General features: G+C 41.9%; 1 protein-coding gene and 1 long non-coding RNA gene across 7 annotated transcripts in view; one reads left to right on the top strand and one right to left on the bottom strand.

Annotated features, from left to right (window-relative positions):
- The window catches only part of LOC310899571, an 83,016-nt gene that overhangs the window by 61,123 nt on the left and 2,996 nt on the right, over positions 1 to 18,897 (top strand). The window contains exon 7 of the long non-coding RNA XR_014584399.1: positions 3,668 to 5,212. This is a non-coding gene — a long non-coding RNA (uncharacterized lncRNA). The remainder of the gene's footprint in view (positions 1 to 3,667; positions 5,213 to 18,897) is intronic.
- Positions 7,398 to 18,897, bottom strand: part of USO1 (USO1 vesicle transport factor) — a 33,485-nt gene continuing 21,985 nt past the window's right edge. For all 6 annotated transcript variants that reach the window (XM_083836053.1, XM_083836056.1, XM_083836054.1 and 3 more), the window contains 11 exons: positions 18,317 to 18,427; positions 17,543 to 17,661; positions 16,731 to 16,912; positions 15,806 to 15,927; positions 14,708 to 14,846; positions 13,219 to 13,382; positions 12,640 to 12,726; positions 11,737 to 11,823; positions 9,880 to 9,978; positions 9,193 to 9,408; positions 7,398 to 8,328 (listed from right to left, as the gene is read on the bottom strand). In XM_083836053.1, the coding sequence (XP_083692179.1) occupies positions 8,251 to 8,328; positions 9,193 to 9,408; positions 9,880 to 9,978; positions 11,737 to 11,823; positions 12,640 to 12,726; positions 13,219 to 13,382; positions 14,708 to 14,846; positions 15,806 to 15,927; positions 16,731 to 16,912; positions 17,543 to 17,661; positions 18,317 to 18,427 (1,404 nt within the window). In that variant the 3' untranslated portion in view covers positions 7,398 to 8,250. The remainder of the gene's footprint in view (positions 8,329 to 9,192; positions 9,409 to 9,879; positions 9,979 to 11,736; positions 11,824 to 12,639; positions 12,727 to 13,218; positions 13,383 to 14,707; positions 14,847 to 15,805; positions 15,928 to 16,730; positions 16,913 to 17,542; positions 17,662 to 18,316; positions 18,428 to 18,897) is intronic.

The following is an 18,897-nucleotide window of genomic DNA, read 5'->3' as shown; positions in this document are numbered from 1 at the left end:
AGTAAGGCTTTTCTGATCCTGGAGACAAAAGGGGATGTCTCAGCCTGTCCTCTACAAACCCAGGCAGTTCTGCTACAGGCCACAAGCTTAATGCCACACGGGACTTCCAGATAATGCTCTGCAAGGACAGATCAGAGGAGATGGGTTGGGATGGACCAGCCCTGAGTCCTGTGTGTCCACAGTGTGGTCATTTAATACAGGACAACCACTGAATGTCTGTGAGATGTGCTATCTTCTGCTCTTCGTGTGAAGGCCCAGAAGTGTGTCCTCACACTGAATGCAGGGAAGACCCACTACACTGTTTGCCTGGAGCCGCTAGCTCCAGTGCAGCAAGGGTGGGAACCTGTATCCCACAGGATGTCCAGGTATTCCAACCCTGGCCAAGGGCTTGAGCTCATCGAAGCTGCGGCCCTACAAGATATGAGAGGGGCTGCCAACCCAGCTCTTTGCGAGCTTGGAGACCATCTCACTTCAGTCTTTCCTGCAAATAGAGCACGGCTTTCTGTAGTCCTCTGTGTATGCTGAAGCCCAGAGATGTCCAACGTTAGATGTGCATGCAGGAACAGTCTCCTTACCTCTCACCTAAGGTATAAAACCACACGGTGCAACACTGGACCAGTCACAACCAGCTGGCAGTCCCAGGAGGGAAAGCACGTGGGACCTAGTGCCTGGCACAGATCTTGTCCATGCATCCAGATACCTCTGGGGACTATAACAGCTAAGACGCGCAGCAGCAGCCTGCAAGCAGAGAGTAAAAAGTGTATGTCCATGTGTTGCTGAACAGGGCCCCCAGCTCCAAGGAAAGCCTTGCGTTATGACCTGGCGGTCTGTCCTATTTTTCCTCTTTCTATGAGTACCATACTAGAAAAAAGAGGGTACACACATACACACGCACACCACTAACAACACTCCCACCAAATCTGTCAAAGCCAACTCTTCCTCAGCATCTGTGCTACTGCTGGACAATGCTGTGTAGCAGGCAGGTTTGAACTGGCAGCACAGCGCATGGTAAGCTGCTTAGCAGAAGATAAAAATTGCCTTTTTTTTAGGACAACAGGGCAGGACAATGCTAAAAGTTAGGCTGAACTGTCTAAAGCCAGCATGGTCGTCAGCAAACCCAAGCAGCACATGGCTCCAGGGCTCCACACAGCTACTGTGGGTTGAGAATTGCTAGATTTAGGTAGCATTCTAACAAGTTTGGTGGATTCCTTTTTTTGTTTTTTTAGTAGCGTTTGCCTTAAAGCTCTGTTTAAAACCAGAAGCTACCATCTAGCTGGCTCAGAAACGCTGACACTAGTTTAACCTTTGTAGCTCTGCAGCTCCAGTTCTCAGCACCTAGCTCAGGGCTGCTGTAGCTGGGTTTTGGTGTCGTCTGTGGGAACACCGTGACCTCTGGTGGCCACGCTGGAGCTCGACGAGTCTTACCCTCGGTGCTGAGTGCTAGGCTGCAGGCGAATTCGCACGACAGGGACTGAGGACCAAGGATGAGCAAGGCAAGCGCTGGCCCTGTTGGACTGCGACCATTGTCCAGTGCCACTGGTTTGTGCAGAGGGGTGGAACTAGTGCAGACTGGTGCCCGCAGCCCCCTCCCCACAGAGACACAGACAGTGCCAGGGGAGCAGCTCCAGCCGTGCTGGGGCTGCCGGTCACTGGAGGGGACTGGGCAGGAGCACAGCCAGCAAGCAACTCCATGCCCATGCCAGGTGGTTTTCTCCTGTTTATGAAAAGCAGCTCACTGCAGCCCAAAGCAGAAAGGGTTTTAACTGGGCTTTAAACCCTCCTTTCACATATATTTCTTTGGCTAGCCTTCACCACACGAGTGCTATTCCTGCATCGGTCCTGCTGTGCTTTTGTTTGTCAGGGTAGGTGGTGGCAAAGTGCTCCCTGGTATGGCTGTGGTAGGCCCAGACGGCTACAGAGACGTGCCTAAGGATAAACAACTTTAACTAATTACCTCGGCAGCTTTCTCCCTCCCAGCCACACGCACACCTTCCCAAGCCACCAGGAGAAGAACACAGCCTGCAGCAAACCTGCTGTCCCTTGCATCATCATTTTGGGGCTGAAAGCATGCAGGTTGAGAGTCTGGTGTCCCCCAGGAGGGCAGGTGGAGTCAGCATGCAACCATGCTCTCATTTGCTCTCAACTTGTTCAAATCATCGGGGATGACATGAAGTCGATGTTTGGCTGTACTTTGGTCTCAGATTACTATTAATCTCAGTGTGTTCAGCATCCAGAGTCTATCACCAGATGAGGTCAGGAAGGCTTGTGCTGATAGCTTCAACCACTATGTGTCTCAGGACTTCCCTAATTACCAGAAAACCCCCATTTCTCCTTTGCTTTTGGACTAGATTTATCAGGGAGCTAAAGTGTCTAGCCAGTGAAACATCCACACCTGATGCTTTTTTTTTTAGCAGCAAATTTGGTCATGCAAGTGCTGGCAAAGCTTCGCCCTAGACTTGTGCTGTTTTGGAGGTTGCCTTCTGTTTTGTAGAAACTCAGGAGCCGGCCCAGTTGGGACGCATGAAAGCATCAACTTGGTCTTTGGCTCCTCCTTGGCCCAAATGGGAGCCAAGAGGCCAAGGAGCAAGCTGGTTTCCTTTTGTGGATGCAGAACTTTTCTTATTTGGGCTCACCAGCAGCTGAATTTCTTGACAAGGCTTCCAGGCACAGCCAGGGACTAGCAGAAAAGTCAGACCGTTCTGCCATTGCCTAACTGGAGATACAGCAACAGGAGAGCCAGAAAGTGTTCATTCCTGCAGCCATGAACTGCATGCTCTCTGTCAGCCCCATGAGCTGGGAAGCACCTCTCTCACCCGCTCTGTCACGTAGCCCCAGCCCCCCAGGTCAGCCAGGAGATACGGATCTGGCTGGGGGAGTCTCGGCTGCCCTGTGCCTCAGGTCTCACCGACAGTCAGGGCAGGGATGAGTCTTTTTTCTTAGGGCTGTGTCTTGGGGCCCAGCTGTTACGGGGGTTGCTCTGAGGCCGCTCTATAACACTAATCCCAGAAAACTTGCTTTCTGAATGATCTTCACACACGTATATGCATCAGCCCCCTTAGCAGTGGCTCTTCTTGATGGGCATTCGTATCTCCCTCCAGTCAAGCAGGCTGTCTGCCTAGTGATTTATTACACTGCTGCTAGCAAAACACACATGGCCTGGAGCAGCTGTCAGTGACCACTGACTGCCCTCTCTTTCCCCAGCAGTGAAATTTTCAGCTTCGAGGCACAACACTGTGCAGCAAGGGTAGTGTCTGCTTTGGCCTGACCTTCACTGTTAGCCTCAGGATCCACATCTGTTGCATCACAAAAATTTGCTCCCGCTATGATGTCCTTTATCAAGAAAAGCATCATAAGGGTATTGTCTTGTGATATAAGGAGTAGGAAGTGATCACATGCTTGTCCAGGCCAAGAAAAGTGCACAACTTAGGCAACCACAGGGACTTCGTTCTTGTTTGATGGTAATTGCCCCTCCGTATTGGAATCCTTTTCCTTGTGAATGAAGGAGGCTGAGGTAACCTGGTCCCCCACCTCTTTAAAGTGAGGATGGTGTTTGGGCAGTTGAAGAACAGAAGGGGCTGTTTTTCACCTCCCATTCCTCTTCAGACTGAGGATGATGTCCCCAGGCCCCCTGCGTTCCTCAAGCCTTTGTTATCATTTTATTTTCTAGGATGAACTTCACAGAAATAAACAGGATTTGATCATTTTTGAGCTTGCCCTGACCCCCTGAAGATACGTCACAAAGGTAAGGTGGCTTTCACTTCCCTCAAGTCCATAGTTAGCGAAGCACTGATCCCAAAAGATGGTGCAAAGCCATCTTAAAGTGCAGAGGCTTCCCAAGCTCAGGCCAGGCAGCACTAGACCCTTCCTGAACACCCTTTTGCCTGGAATAGGTGCATAGAAATGGACCCACAGTGCCTGCTCTGGACACTAAAGTGAGTTACAGTGCTTTAATATTACCATACAACAGTCAGAATTACTTTTTTTTTTTTTTTTTGTTATTCACTCCTCATCCTCTCTACAGCTCATTGCCTCTTAGCCTGTTAATGTGTGCTGTTCTCACCATGTGTAACAATCAAGCTAGAAATCTTTGATCTATTCACCTCCTTGGTATCAATTGCTTGATTTGAGAGAGTGGGGAAGCGCTCCAAACCGTGCTCAGAGTGAGAAAAAATACCGTGCATTCATGATGGCCTGATCATGATGGGACAAGAAGAGATTACATAGAAAGAAAAATAAATCTCCTTGTCATGACACAGTCAAGAATACACCATCAAGTGAATATCTGCAGGGCAAAGGCTACCCACAACAATCGTACAGTTACAATCCAGACACATCTACTGCCAGTATGAAGAGGCACCGATAGGATGGTGCAATAAAATAATCAACAAAAACAGGTTTTCTAGTTGGGAAGAGAGCTTTGAACAAGCCTCTTTAAAACCTATTTGTAACCCGTTTGTCTGTCTCCTGACCTTTCCACCTTGCCTAGTTTTTTTCCTTTCCAATTTCAAACATTTTGAACTTGCATCCAAAAGTAGGAACTTCCCAAGTATAACTGCAGAGAGTGGTAATAAATAAAAAAATGTTGTGATGTACCATCTTTTAGGAGAGGCACCAATGTTGTGGTAATGGTGCCTGGTTAACTGTTTCTCATTGACATCAGGCCAGACCATCAATCACATACCTTATGCTTTCTCATCCTGAATCTGTGTTCACGTTGATTTTTCAGGTGATTCCATCCCATCAGTGGTATGACCAGGTTTGTTTTTTCCCCCTTATTCTCCTTTCTTTATTCCTCTTCCCTGTAATTGAGAGGCACTCTTGCCTTCTAGGGCATGTTTGGATAATGTAGCCAACTTGCAAAGTATTTATTTCTGCCCACAGTGTTTTTATAGACTTGGCATGAAAAGCAACCAGAAGACAAAGTAAAAACATCTAGGAAAACGTAAGAAGTGCATAGCCTGGACAACAGGTTTGCAAGGCACAGATCACCTAGCAGGACACAGGGAGTAAAAAGCCAATTTCCCTGCTGTTCCTACTTCACAGGCCACATAATTTTCCAAATTCGTCATAGGTAACAAAGCCACGAGGCTTCCTGACACCAGTCTTTCTCCACAGCTGCCTTTGCTCTCCACTGAAGGAGCCAACTTTTGCAAAGAACATCACATGCTCCACAGGACAATTAACAGTGATGGGGAAAGAGTTTCAATTAGATGTAAGTAAGTCTATCTTCTCAAAATAGGTAGGACAAATTGTCACCAGCACCCTGGTGGTGGTATTGCTGACAAAAGCAACCAGCAATGCCAGTGCTCACAGGACACAAGGGTACTGAAGCTGTTACTGCCAGCAGTGTTAATGGAAAAAAAACAAACACTTAAAACTCGACTTTCCAGGATGTGCAGACATGAGTTCCCATCACTTTGATAACAGTTGTGACTGAATCACTTGGTGTAAGTTTCATCTCCTTAAAAATTGAGCACGTCCTTCCTTTCCATTCCTCTGTTATGAAGGACCATTCATAACAGCACATGGGCACAGTCAGATGCTTTGCAACTCCAGTCATAGCTCTGGTTAGACTCAAGCCGATCTCTCTGAGCTCTGGGAACACCCAAATTACCATCTGGGTTGGAGTAAAAATCCCACTGCAATTCTTATCAACACCATTATTCTTATCAACACCATTTACGTAAGGGACAGGGAAGCCATCACAACAGCTTCATCCTCAGCACAGATGACTACCTAATTTAATTGTGTGTTCCAGCCACAATGAAATAAAATCCAGCAGGCATAGTCAGGACAGACAGTAAGTGGAATTATCTAGGTCACCAAATAAAATCCATACCCTAACATCTTAATTTAAATTTCTGACACAGTTTACAGTCAACATTTTAAGTCAAAGACTTGATGTGTGTTGTAGCCCACAAACATCCTGCCTGAAGACTCCTATAGGATTGTACCTGAAGGAGAAACTTTGTCACATCCAGAATTTTCAGGGGGTGGTAGACATTTCACCCTATAACCATGCACACAGTGGGAGCTAGGCACTTAGATTCTAAAGCTATTTTTAATAATCCAATCTTGTGACAATAGTACCTTAAAGTAAGGGTGGTAGTGTACCATTTCAGTGACTTGGTGCCAAATTCAACCACACAGCTTGGGAAGAAGCAACATACCAACTGGCGAAAGTCACAATACTTGGTTGTGTGTCCCTAGTGATTTTAAAAGCCATGCATCTCTCCATCCAGTTTTTCATCTTCAAGAACTCCAAAATACTCTTGGCAAAGCAAATATCCCTCAATTCCCCTATTTCCATAGAAATAAAAATACAGGAAAACCTGTCAGCTGTCAAAGCCACAATTGTACTATCTTCCAGTTGAACAGTTGCCACAAGGAATCCTCCTCCTTGTGTTTCATGTCAAGAGAGTTTTGATTATACCATGAAGTGAGGTTTGTCTAGGTAAATGGGGCTTAATTTCTATAAAGTGTTTCTTCGTAGGAGGTTTTGCAAGCAGACAAAACATCACTTTTAGAACTTAGTCACATCACTGAGCAAGCAGTAAGAGCACTTCACAACTTATTCTCTGGCTTTCTTTTTGTAGTTTGTGCATCTCCTGCTTCTACCCCCCCCCCTTTTTTTTTGAAGGAAGTACCGCCTAGGAAACGAAAGTAAATTTATCAAGAACTATTTGCAACTCTTGCTGCATAAGGTGGTAAAGCCATCTGAAACAGCCCCTGGAGCCTATATGCCTTCTTCCCTCATTGTTGAATTTTGTATGGCCAGCTGCTTGGTCACAGCTCCTGCTGTTCCATCAAGTTCAGCAGAAAGCAAGTCACACTGATGACAACAGCCAGGCCATGATCTGTAGGAGTTCTTCTCCCCATACGTACTCACACACTAACACAATTCAGCTCCTATGCTAACGTTGTTTCCGCTGCTTGCTCTTTTCCCACCAGTTCCAAAAAAACTGTCCAAGGATGGAGTGCATGAGCGGAACTTAATTTAACACTACTTCCAAACATTTCTTGTTACACAAGCTGAGACTATGACATGACTTGTAAAAATATTTATATTAACAAACCAGTCTTCTCTGGTCTACATCAAATAATCTTATGATCAAGTAACTACTGTGTGTTCACAAAAAAAGCTTTAAGTTAGGCAGCTACTGAAGTCGATGCTTTTCGAAAAAGCAAAAACTGAACTATCCCACATTGTGCTCATTTGATTAGCCCCCCAGTTCAGTGTATTTCATTCATTTAATTTGTCACACTTGACTGGATTTTAAACAATTTGAAATATGTATTAAAATATATTTTATTAAAACAAGACAAGAGAATTAAATGAGTACTAAGTGGACATACCTATTTTTGTTACCAAGAACGGATGCATTTACTCTATTCAGTTTTTTCTTTTAAAATTCAACCTTTTATTCACTCATCAAGAGCCAATAAGTTATATAAATCATAGTAGTTTTCATTTCCTTACTGAAGTAGTCAACAGATTTTTTTTTTAAACTTATTTTTATGCTGACTTGGTAGCACATTAGATCCTTAGAATGAGTATATTGGTCTTTGTTTTTCCAAAGAGATTCTTCTTAAAAACACTACCTTGCTTGTGCACATTTCCGTGAAGCCTCTTCCACATTATTAGCATAACGTTGCAGTTCCCTCTGGTTCCCTCCAGGAGGTACCAAATGCAGCTGTACCAGGCGTCAAGGCACTCGATGCTCAGGTCCATTCGCACCTAGAGAACTAGCTCAGGAGGGCAGCAGAGTGGCCAGCGCACACCACAGCCACCCCAACCCTTCCACCTCGCCACTGCTCTTTAAAGGAAGCCACAAATTACACTGAAGCTCCGTGCTGAGGGCAGAGGCAATGATTCCATTTGACAGATGTTAAACCAAATACTTCTGTATTTAATTATGTTAAGAGTTCCAGAAGGTTAAAATGGTAAACAAATGCACAGAACTCCTGTAATGACAATGAACAGCACTGTCATCCCCATAATTTAAACCATGTCTAAAGCAACTTCTAAACAAGTAAAATTTGGGATACTCATATAGAATTTAGTAATTTTTGTTTGCTTTACCTAGTATGAAGGGTTTCCAGACACTTCAGTAACTTATAACTAGTCCCACAGTTGCCACTTTCCCCTCTGCTTCTTGTAAGCAGATGTTTTGCGTTGTATACCAATAACAGATTTTTTTTCCCCACTAACAATGCAATCTAGTTTTCATTGTAACACACAAAAGAACATTAGTCTTGCTCCTCTTCATCCCCATCCTCATCTTCATCTGCTTGATCTCCGGATTCAATATCATCCTCATCTTCAACCTGAAATGAATAAAGATCTCTTGTGAACAATAAGGTCCTTTCTGTCAAAGGATTCAATCCTTTGAAGATAAAACAAATGCAGAGGGAGTGAAAATAGGCTTAAAGGTAACCTAAAATCATCATGCTGTATCAATTAACACTTCAAATTGTCATCTTGCAATCTCACAGTTTAACTTCTACACATGCTACAAGTACCCCCTAGACTAATGTTTTATCCAGATAGCAAAAGCTAGACCAGATTAACTGTTAACTACCAAAAAGTAATCTTTAATACATAAATGATTTGCATCAGAAAGAATGATTGCCTTTGGATAAGAAACACAGGCTCAAGTCTGGCATTCAGCCACAAGAACTGCAGCACATCACCTAGTGACATCCACCTTACAGTCACAAGTTCAGCTGCAAGCCACAAGGGTTCTTAAAATCAATTGCCCAGAGTTGCTCTCAGATGCTGCAGTGACCATTTGCAGCATAGCTAGAAAGCTTTAGTTGCTTGTTAAGTCATCACTTGGATTTTCTGCAGAGCAAGCCCTTGGATCATTACAATGCCATCCTTTGTTTTCTAGCTGGCAGCCAGGACAAGCAACAGCAAGGGCAGACGGTCAGATAGCATTCCAGACACATGTATACAGTACAAGGTGTTTCCATCACAATGCTTATGCAGGTACCTCTGAACACTTCTTCCAAGAGGCAATTTTCTTGCTAGCTGCCAACTTAAGTTCAAAAAGCAACTCTGGTAGATTCAACAGCCCTCCATTTATAGAAGGATGCCTCACCATATGTGTTGGATAAAGCACTGTCATACCCAGACCGCTCAGGCCAGCCTTGCACCCGAGAACTTACTTGAAACATTGTTTTGCTTACCGGTACACCAAGATCCTTCAATTTATTCTTCAGGGCAGATAGTTTCTGATCCTGGTCAGCCAAAAGCACCAGAAGATCATCCTGTTCTTTTTTTGATTCTGCAACTTCTTGCTGAAGTTTGCTTTTCTCATCTTGCAAGATGGCAACTGTACTGTTGGATGAATCTAGGTGCTGTTTTAGTGATGCTTTTTCTTCAGAAAGGGCTTTGACTTCACTCTGGCAACAGGAAAAATCCCACAAAGTCACACCTTAAGCAAGGAAAACATGCTTTGTTTCCTACAAACACCTCCCATACACTACTTGTAACAGGCCGATCCCCACCAACCGTCCTGTGGCCTCGCTTCTACACTTCCTTAACCAAACTCCCCCTATTACCAGCCAAGAGAAGGGTAGGTAGGAGTTTTAAAGAGTGGTTACCCTCCCCCAGTCAAGTCAGGTTGTCCACGTCACAGTAAAGCTATTTCCTAGACCCTTCTTACTAACTCTTTAAAGGCTTCAAAGGCAGGCAAGGCCTAAGTTCCCCAAGTGAAAAACAACAGAAGAGATGCATTCAACTTCCCTTCTGTTGTCTAAAACAGAAAATCCTGACAGTACAAACCCCCTCCGTCCAAAGCGTTTCTAGTTGCACAAGTCCTAACTGAAGGCTGAGCATCAAGTGACCTAGTGTGGCGTTCATCCAGTACTGACCTTCAGCTCTTTCACTTCTTGCACAAGTCGTCCCTCTAATTCCAAGTTCTTCGCTGCTGTTGCACTGCTGTCACCTAAAGCAGGATCTGCACTTGTGTTCTGTGCAAAAGAAAAAGCAGTGTCAGGAGCACTGAATGCCTCACATAAGAAGTCAGCAAGCCAAGACATTACACAATTACTTATAGATGTTAAAAACTTACTTTCTTGCTACAGCATAGCCAAGGTATGGTAGTTATTTACATCATAAATTTACATCAGTCATTTACATCATTTACATGTTTTCTGGGGTCTGAATACATGCATATGCATACACAAAAAAGAAGACGGTATAACCTTTAATTCACAGAAATTATGGTGTACAGAGTTTTTTCTACGCCAACTCAGTCACTTACAGGCCACCAGCTCTCACTCAGATGGTTCTTAAGTGTCAAAGGGTTGATTTTTTTTGTTGTTGTTTTGACTTTTAATTAGGCTAAATATCACAGCATGGTTGAGGCTGGAAGTAACCTTAAACCTCATCTAGTTGCAACCCCCTGCCACGTTCAGGGACATCTTCCATTTGCGCAAAGCCCCATCCAACCTGGCCTTCAACACTTGCAGGGATGGGACAGTATCTGCATCTTTTATGTGATTACTGAAAATAGGTTTAGTGTGGTATAAGCCAGCCCTTCCTAAAGTTAAGGTTTCCAAAATGTGGCAGCTGTCTTTCAGTTAAAACTATCAACACAGCATGAACGTAAGATAATGCTTCTCCAGTTGTAGCACGTTCAAGTCAGAGCTCTAAGAAAGGCCAGCAGTGTGTTGGATGGCAATGAATTGGCCTGACAGCTGGTGGCAGCATGAAACACTTGAACGTGCCTCTGCCACACAAGCACACATGGCCAACACATGTGAAATGGAATCTCATATGGCAGCTAAACCTTTTTACACTGGAAAATATCAAAACCCTTCCTCACCAAGCTCATCTGTGCATTAAACACTTGATCTTTTCCCCACACAAAGTCCGTCTCCTGTGATGTTGAAATCATACTTTGATGCATTAGTCAGAACAAGCCAGCCAGAAACAAGAGTTTCAGCAAATCCAGCTTCCTTATCTTCATTATAGCAGAGCTACAAAAGCAGGGCACACAACAGCTACTCTTGTTCTGCTTGAGCACCATCACTGAATGCTCTCCTTCCAATTGTTCACGTGGCCCACAGACCTGCAACTTGAACCATGAGCTCTGCTGCAGAAACATGTCAGTAGGATGTTCACACAACTCCCTAACGAGGTATGCAGGCTCAAGATATACTTTCTAATGCCATTAGCTAGTTCTGAGGACAGGATTGCCTCTTTTTTAAAACCTTTCCTCAAAGGCTCTATTGGCCATTTTTTTCAATATAAAATATTTAGTATTCAACATGTAACATATTATGTTTAGAGGTCTGTGCAGACAGATGTACCTGTTTGCCAAGCAATTTTATCTAAGTTTCCAAAGTAGTATCCTTCAATATTTGAAAAATAATCATCCTTCTAATGTACACTATATCATGCGTTGTGCTTCACAAGAGGTGTGCTTCACAGGAGGGGTTTGTTTGTTTTTCCCCTTCGGTAACAGTAGAAACTTAAAACAATGCATGACTTCTATAAAAACACCAAGGACCAATGGCCTCACAATTCACAAAGCATTAACTTCAGTAACATCTACTCTTTCCTCAGGAAGGATTTGTCTAGGTAATACATTACTTCATTTAAAACAATGTTGGAATCACTTTCTGATGTGCATGTTTAAAACAAGCTTGGTTTAGGAAAATAGCTATTGACAGCACAGGCAGGAAAGTTTGTCTCAAAAGGAAAAGTAAGTATTTTACTAGTACCATTACTTGTAGCTTCTGGTTCTCAGCCTGAAGCTTAGAGATTTCTGCAGACTGTAGTTGTATCTGAGTCCTGAGCATTTCTAATTCCTTTGGAAAACAAAAAAGGAAAATACTTTTAGTTTTAGAAAGCAAAGCAGTTCTTCCCGCTAGCTTTTTGTTAGGTTAAATGCTACCAGAATAATTGCTTTAGCACTCAGCTAATAATAATTGCACTAGCTACACAAGTGGAAGGGTGCAAATGTCTTAGTGACAACGCAGCAACCGTTTCTCTAGAAGACAAAGCTCAGCAGCAACAAGCATCCCTTCCACCCCATACTCTGAAGAATTTCTTCTCTATGCAGTGCCCAAAGCCACCTGCCAGACTAATGTTTATAACAGGGTTTCACACCACTAGCACTCCCACCAGCATCCTCTGTGGATATCGATCCACTCTTTGTGCAGAAAGCCACTAAGGCACATCAGCCTAGGCATTCTTTGTTTTCCAATCACAATTTCCAATCAAGTTTTTGCAAAACCACTAGATATTTTTTGCTCAACAGCTATGCAAAATCATTGAACCTACAGATACATAAGCACTTGTTCTGTGCTGTACATCTAATACGTGGAAGGTTTCTTATGAACACTTAACAATACTTGGCAATGGATAAACACAAAAATGTCTCAAGTCTGCACAAGTTGACATTTCTACTCCTGGCTTAAAGCTGCTTAGCAAATGCAAGCAATTCATTTTTGGATACATGATCTCCATGCTCCAAGATCAGTACTATCATCACAAAGGAAGGCCATTAATATTATCAGGAAGCTCAGAAATCCTGACCCTCCCTAAAACTTGATCCCTCTTCTCCCTTCCAATCCTGAGCTACCACTGTTCACTTCAGCTTTGCTGAAGTAACACAAGTTCACCTTTTGTAGTTCATTATTGTGCTCCAAGCCACTGGATTTGCTCGTCTGTGAAGACTGTTCTGTTCCCGTTTCCAACTGCAAAGGCTTCTGTAATAGCAACAGAAAAATCAATCAGACAACTAAACAGACTAAATATAGTTATGTTGTCCAAACACACAGTAAACTGTGTGCTTGAATCACTGTTCCCTGGTTAAAAGGTGAAAATAGGTTAATAAATGCATGTCATAAAGCTCTCTGATAGCAAGAGAGCAGCTGAATGGTCTCCTCTAAGGTGGAAGCAAAAAATAACTTTCACCAACTGAAACACAGAAGGCAAGCAAAAGAAGGCAGATTCTACACTACAACAGATCAGCTGCACAGGCTACTCCTGGGAACAGTGTGAAGCAAAAAACAAGCAAGAAAAAGAACACATGCTCCCGTTAAGCCATCCCCCACTGTATTTCTTATTATCAGCACGAAATCATAACTGATTGCATGACTGCCATCACAGTGATAACCTTCGCAGCATAAGGCAAATAAAATTTTAAAACAGAAACAGAAGCCCTGTCAAGATCTGCTGAGACAGTAGTTAGCCCTTACCAATTTTTCAATCAAAGAATCCTTTTCCCTCAACTGCCCTTGCAGCAGCTCATGCTTGTTTTTCCATTCTTCCAACTCCTCTTTCAGTTTGCTCACTTCCTCCACCTGAATGCCATTCATCTGAACTGTATCACTGTGGGAATTATGATGCTGATTGTCCTTTCCTAGGAGACAGTTTATAACAAAGTTTACAGACATTTTCAAAGTTGTTTTTGAACAAAAAAATCAAAGAATTCATTGCTCCTCCTCCTCTCGCCCCACAAGGCAGTACACATTATTTGAAGTAAAGAGCCCAAGTACAGAGTTTTAAAATTCTCTATCAGAAATCTAAGGACAAGGTCTAATTTGCTATTCCTTATTTGTGACTACATTTGCATGCTGCTCTAGCCATTCAGTTCAACCCAAAGAAATACATACACAGTTCATTCTGTAATGACTGGCAATTGTTCCCTTACCTCATGTTTAATACTAACAAACCAAGTCTATGGCATACACAGCTCGTCAGGCATCTTGCCCTTGGGATAACTCGCATATACTGTCCTGATTTAAGCATTCCATTAGCCCCCTCTACTGACAATGATACGCTTCATCTTGTTCATCTGCCATACCACAGATACTCACGTTTTCATTCTGAGATACAAGCTGTAGCACACACGGACTCTCTCTGTTTTTAAGACTGAACAGGGCATAACTGTTTTGGAATAAGCTTCTACCAGCAGTTCCCTGGTAGCCACCACTTCTCACAGCAAGCATCAGCTCCAGTCCTTCACCTGGCACAGCTGCAGCTAAGGAGCTAGGGTTGCAAGGAAGGGCTTGTCTTTTCATGGTGGGCAACTGAACTAACACCATCATCAGATCAGAAGCTATTTCTAATCCCAGTATTTCCATGTGTCCATGTAAATGGATTGTCTGGGCTGCAGCCATCTTCTTTAGGTGCTTGTTTTCCCAGGTAGCAAGCCTACATGGCAGGTAGGACCTAGCTCAAGATACGCTAACAGGCTGTTCTGAGAAAGTAACTATTACTGCAAAACACCTAAAACTTGGGCACAAATCAAAAACAAGTGATCCTTCCATCACATTTTCAGGTTGTCCTTTCAGTTCTCACTGCGCATTATTCTGTAGTTTGAAGGCATTTAAAGTAAGATATTTTAAATATTATTCAATTATTATTTTATATTTATTATTTTTATTTGTTTATATATATTTATATTAAATTATTATATTTTAATATTATTAATATTACTTAAAATATCTTACTAATATTTTTAGTTAAAGAAAATCTGATGCTTAAATGAAGTTTTTAGCAATGCTAAACATCGACTTTCCCAAAAAAGTCTTTATCTCTATGGGAAATTTTCATATACTGTGTAACAAAGCAGCATGTCTGCTATGACAAAAGATTGTTTGCTGCACCTGTTCTATAGCTTGCCATAAACTACATACAATCTTCAGCACTAGCAAGGTTACTATTATTCTTTCTGAAGCATACCTAGCTGTACTTTAAGGAGATTATATTGGTCTTTGTGCTGCTGGATCTGCGACACTTGCTGTGTAACCGTTGTTTGAAGCTGCTCATTTTGAGATTTTAAAGTGTTAACCTGTTGTTTTAACTCTTCAAGCTCCTGGTCCTGTGAAAGGAAAAAGAAAGCACTTTCAGTAAAAACATTTGAATACAATGCTCTAAGGTACAAAAAGACATAAAAAAAACTTTACTCCAGCAGTAGACATCACTGGTTATAGAGATTGTCAGTGCTACCTATGACAGATTAGCAGAAAAGTTTCATACAAACGTAGATAGCTCTCCTAGGGAAAAAGATGGAGGAAAGATAGAAGTAGTCTGTCACAGAAGACCAACGCATTCCGAATCTCACGGAGGAGAGCTCCACCATCTCCATACCAGGGACAGCAGGAAGAGTCAAATATACAAAATCTTGTAATTTTTCTCCCCACCCCCACTGAATCCTGCACACATTTGGTCTGCTTACAAAGTCTTGGAAGAAACAGTGGTAATTGCAGTCATGTATTCAATAAAACCTCACTGGAGGTTCAAAAGTGTCCCTTAATTCCAGGTATACTGCAGCGGGCTGTGTCTATTCTAGGTCCACGAACTATGAAAACCTGCTGCAGTTCCCCTTTAGCTACATTACTTAGCTTTGCTCCTTTACTTCTCAATCTTAGCTGTGGCAAAAAAAAAAAGCAAATTACCATTGGAAAAGATTCAACAAGTATACCCAAATTTGATCAAGGAAACTTTGTTTCCTTTTCAGTCACATTTCATCTATTATCTTTTGAGAAGGGAGAGCACAGAAATAAAAATTTCATCTTTTTGAAAAGGGCTGCACGTTTCTCAGTTACTTAGTTGAAGAGAAACAAACAAAAGAGAAGATGTACCTCAGGAAAGGAATTAAACTTAACCAGTATTCTAAACACTGACACTTGAGTTCAACCAGTTATTCTTGGCCTTAGTGTTTTTCAAGCATACCTGCATTACTAGATTCCTTCTTACTTTTACATCTGCATTGTGATAGCTCCAAAAGTCAGTATAAACAGCTTCTAAAAACAGGGATATGGAGCGACTGCCTCTTACCTGCTCCCTGATGACTTTTTTGTAGTGAGTCACAATGTTGTCATGCTGTTCCAATGTCTTCTTAACCTCCTCCTCTTTTTTATCTTCTTCACTGGACTTGTAAATAGCTTTACTTATGACACCTGTTGACAAGAGTTTGTCAAGTAAAGCCCAGTTCATTTATCTTTTTTGTCCTCATAACCATCTCACAGCCTCACCCAGTTTAACTAAATTGATAGTATGAGAAATAGAATATGCACTTGAGAGAAAACAAAATGGTTACACAGTCTTAAAAAATAGGAAAAGGCAGTGTTTTTTTTTTATAGGAAGGTTTGCATGCTTACTGCTCGACAGTTTCAGAATAGGAAATGGGTGTTTTGAGTCCTTTCCATCAGCAAACGTGCTTCACTTGCATTATGCTCCGTTACAACTATTTGCCTAAGTGGCTGCACAAGTAAGAGATTTAGGACTATGAAGGCAACATGTAGATGAAGCCTTATTAAGAATGGAGTCCCCATTATTTTCTAACAAGCCAGGAAATTCATTATACATAATTTGTCTTAACAAATCTGCAAAGTGCTGGCTTGTGTACTCCTGTGAGTCGAGCTTCCATCACCGCCCGTTTCAGTCTGTGTGAACACAGACAAATACACTCCTTTGCCACAGCGTGGCAACTCACAGCACATAGTAAGAATTGTTTTACTTAACAATACAAGTAAGTTTAATTACTAGAAGTCCTGATTACGGATGTGTACTGGGAATAATTTTACAAAATATTTGAACTGCAAACTTGGATTTATGATAGCTTAGAGCAATCCATGTCCTGTGCTTCTTAGGATGCTATATTTTCATATAATCACACTACTTTTAATAGGACATTCAGCATGTTTGGTAATTCAGTCATCAGCTCATCACAAGAAAACCCTGAAATTAAAATACATCTCACCTTCCAATTCCTTTACAAGCTTGGTAAATTCATGATCAAACATCATGTGGTCTGGGCTAGAAAAACTAGGCTGTGGTTTCTGAGCAGCTCTGGAATAAAGTTCATGTTTGCTAATGAAGCCAAGCTTCTCAATAAAGTTCTCCCTGCCAATCCTCTTCTCAATCAGCTGTTTCAGTTTCTCTCTAAAAAAAGAAGAGAAAAATCAACCACAGTGCAACACTTAAAGAAAAAAACATTCTTAGCTCATAGAATCACTCAGATTGGAAAAGACCTGTAAGATCCCCTAGTCCAACCTTTATTAACCTAGTATTCAAATTCACCACTATACCATGCTACTAAGTTCTAAAACTATACATTTTTTGAAGACCTCCAGGGACGGTGACTCAACCACTTCCCTGGACGACCTATTCTAATGGCACGCAACCATTTCAGTAAAGACATTTCTCCTAATACCCAACATAAACCTCCCCTGGCGCAACTTGAGGCCATTTCCCCTCGTCTTAGTGAGGTTTTTGTTTTCCCAGTTACAATTTTGATTATCTGCCTCAAGTCTTATCTGCATTACATGCTTAACATTCAACACCCAGGATTTTTCAGTGTGACACTGGCATTTGTTCACAGCCTAGGAACACACAGGTTAGGACCTATGCAAAATAATGATCTGTTTTGCCTAGCTAAAAGTGGGGTCCAGTTATTTTGCATCCTGTAAGAAACATGCACAGAAAATATTCAATCAAGTATTTAAGAGACTCTTAAACTACTATCTGCCATTCAGACCTTTCCCTACAGTCTTATTTGTACATCGTACTTACTTCCTGTAATTTTCAAGAGAATTATCGTTGTAGTAGATGGAAATGCCGAGCAGAAGTGCACACAGGCCTTGCACGAGCTGTTCCTCTTCTCCAAGGTTTTCAGCTATCTGCCCTGTGAGCTAGAGCTCTTGTTAAGGACTTTTGAGATACTAAATAAGCACAAAACATACCACATACTTCTCTGTTCCAAATGCGCTGTTTCAGTCTAAGTTTCCTCTTAAAATTTGCGCATCTAAAACCAAGCTTAATTAGGACACCAACAAGCTATCTTACAATTCAAAGGACTCGGGAAACCAGTAGTTCTGCTTAATCTAAGAGATTTACTTGTTCGCAAACAAATCTTTAGCTTAAATGACAGTTTAGCCTAGAGTACTGTAGTCAGATCTTTTTCTCAAGAGTAAGCATAGAAATAAGCTTCAATACAAGTTAGAAACATGCCCCCCTACTTCTGGAGAAGAGCCTAATTCATAATAAATACTTCAATGGGCTTGGTAAAATGAAAAAAAAAATCACACGATACTTAATTGGCAGAATCCCTCCCACAGATGGCATAGCTTTCTGCTGTGCCTGAAGTTACATGCACATCTTACAGGCAGGTCAGCATACACAGAGCTCTGGCAGTAAAAGGCTGCTTCCAACTCCTGCCCTGATATATTTCCTTGTACAGCATGCAGTATCCCTGCTAACTGATCTAGATTAGCATTTGATTTTAACATGGACAGTCCAAGTAACTACTAGGCAAGTCATTCTAATCTGCTAACAAGTCAAGGATACAAAAGGTATATTGGCTGGATTGTGAAGGAAGTGTGTGACAGCAATTGAGCAGTTGCTTAGCCAAGTACAAAGCAACATCAGCAGTCCAACCCTGGTCTGTACTTTGCTGCCCTGGAAAAATAACACTTCCCCATTACTATCTTTGCACAATTTAAGGCTAAAATATCAAAAAAAACCCTGTACTGATTCAAAACTCATCTTTCAATGCATTTTAAAACAAAAAGTCACATCTTTCAAAATACCCATTCATTAGTTATACTGAACACAGCTCTAGTGCTTTGGTGAAACAAGTATTAAACCACTCATATTTAGCTGCTTTCAGAGCAAAAAAACAAGCAACACAGACGTGAAATATGACTCAAGGCAAATTAGCATCAATATCAACTCATAACAAATTAGTTTTGCACTTAATTAATACTAGGGTAACATAAAGGAACATACACACAACCCCTGCAAAGAAGGAACAAGGTGTAAATTAAGGCAGGTAAGGATTCCCTGTAAGAGATGCATCACTACAACCACTTCTATTTGCTGCTGCCTAAAAACTGCCATGTGTTCTTAACATAATATTGAAGTACCTT

Source organism: Anser anser, assembly GCF_964211835.1.
Source record: "Anser anser genome assembly, chromosome: 4".
In the NCBI taxonomy this organism is placed as follows: Eukaryota; Metazoa; Chordata; class Aves; order Anseriformes; family Anatidae; genus Anser; species Anser anser.
This window is presented reverse-complemented; position numbering and strand designations above follow the sequence as displayed.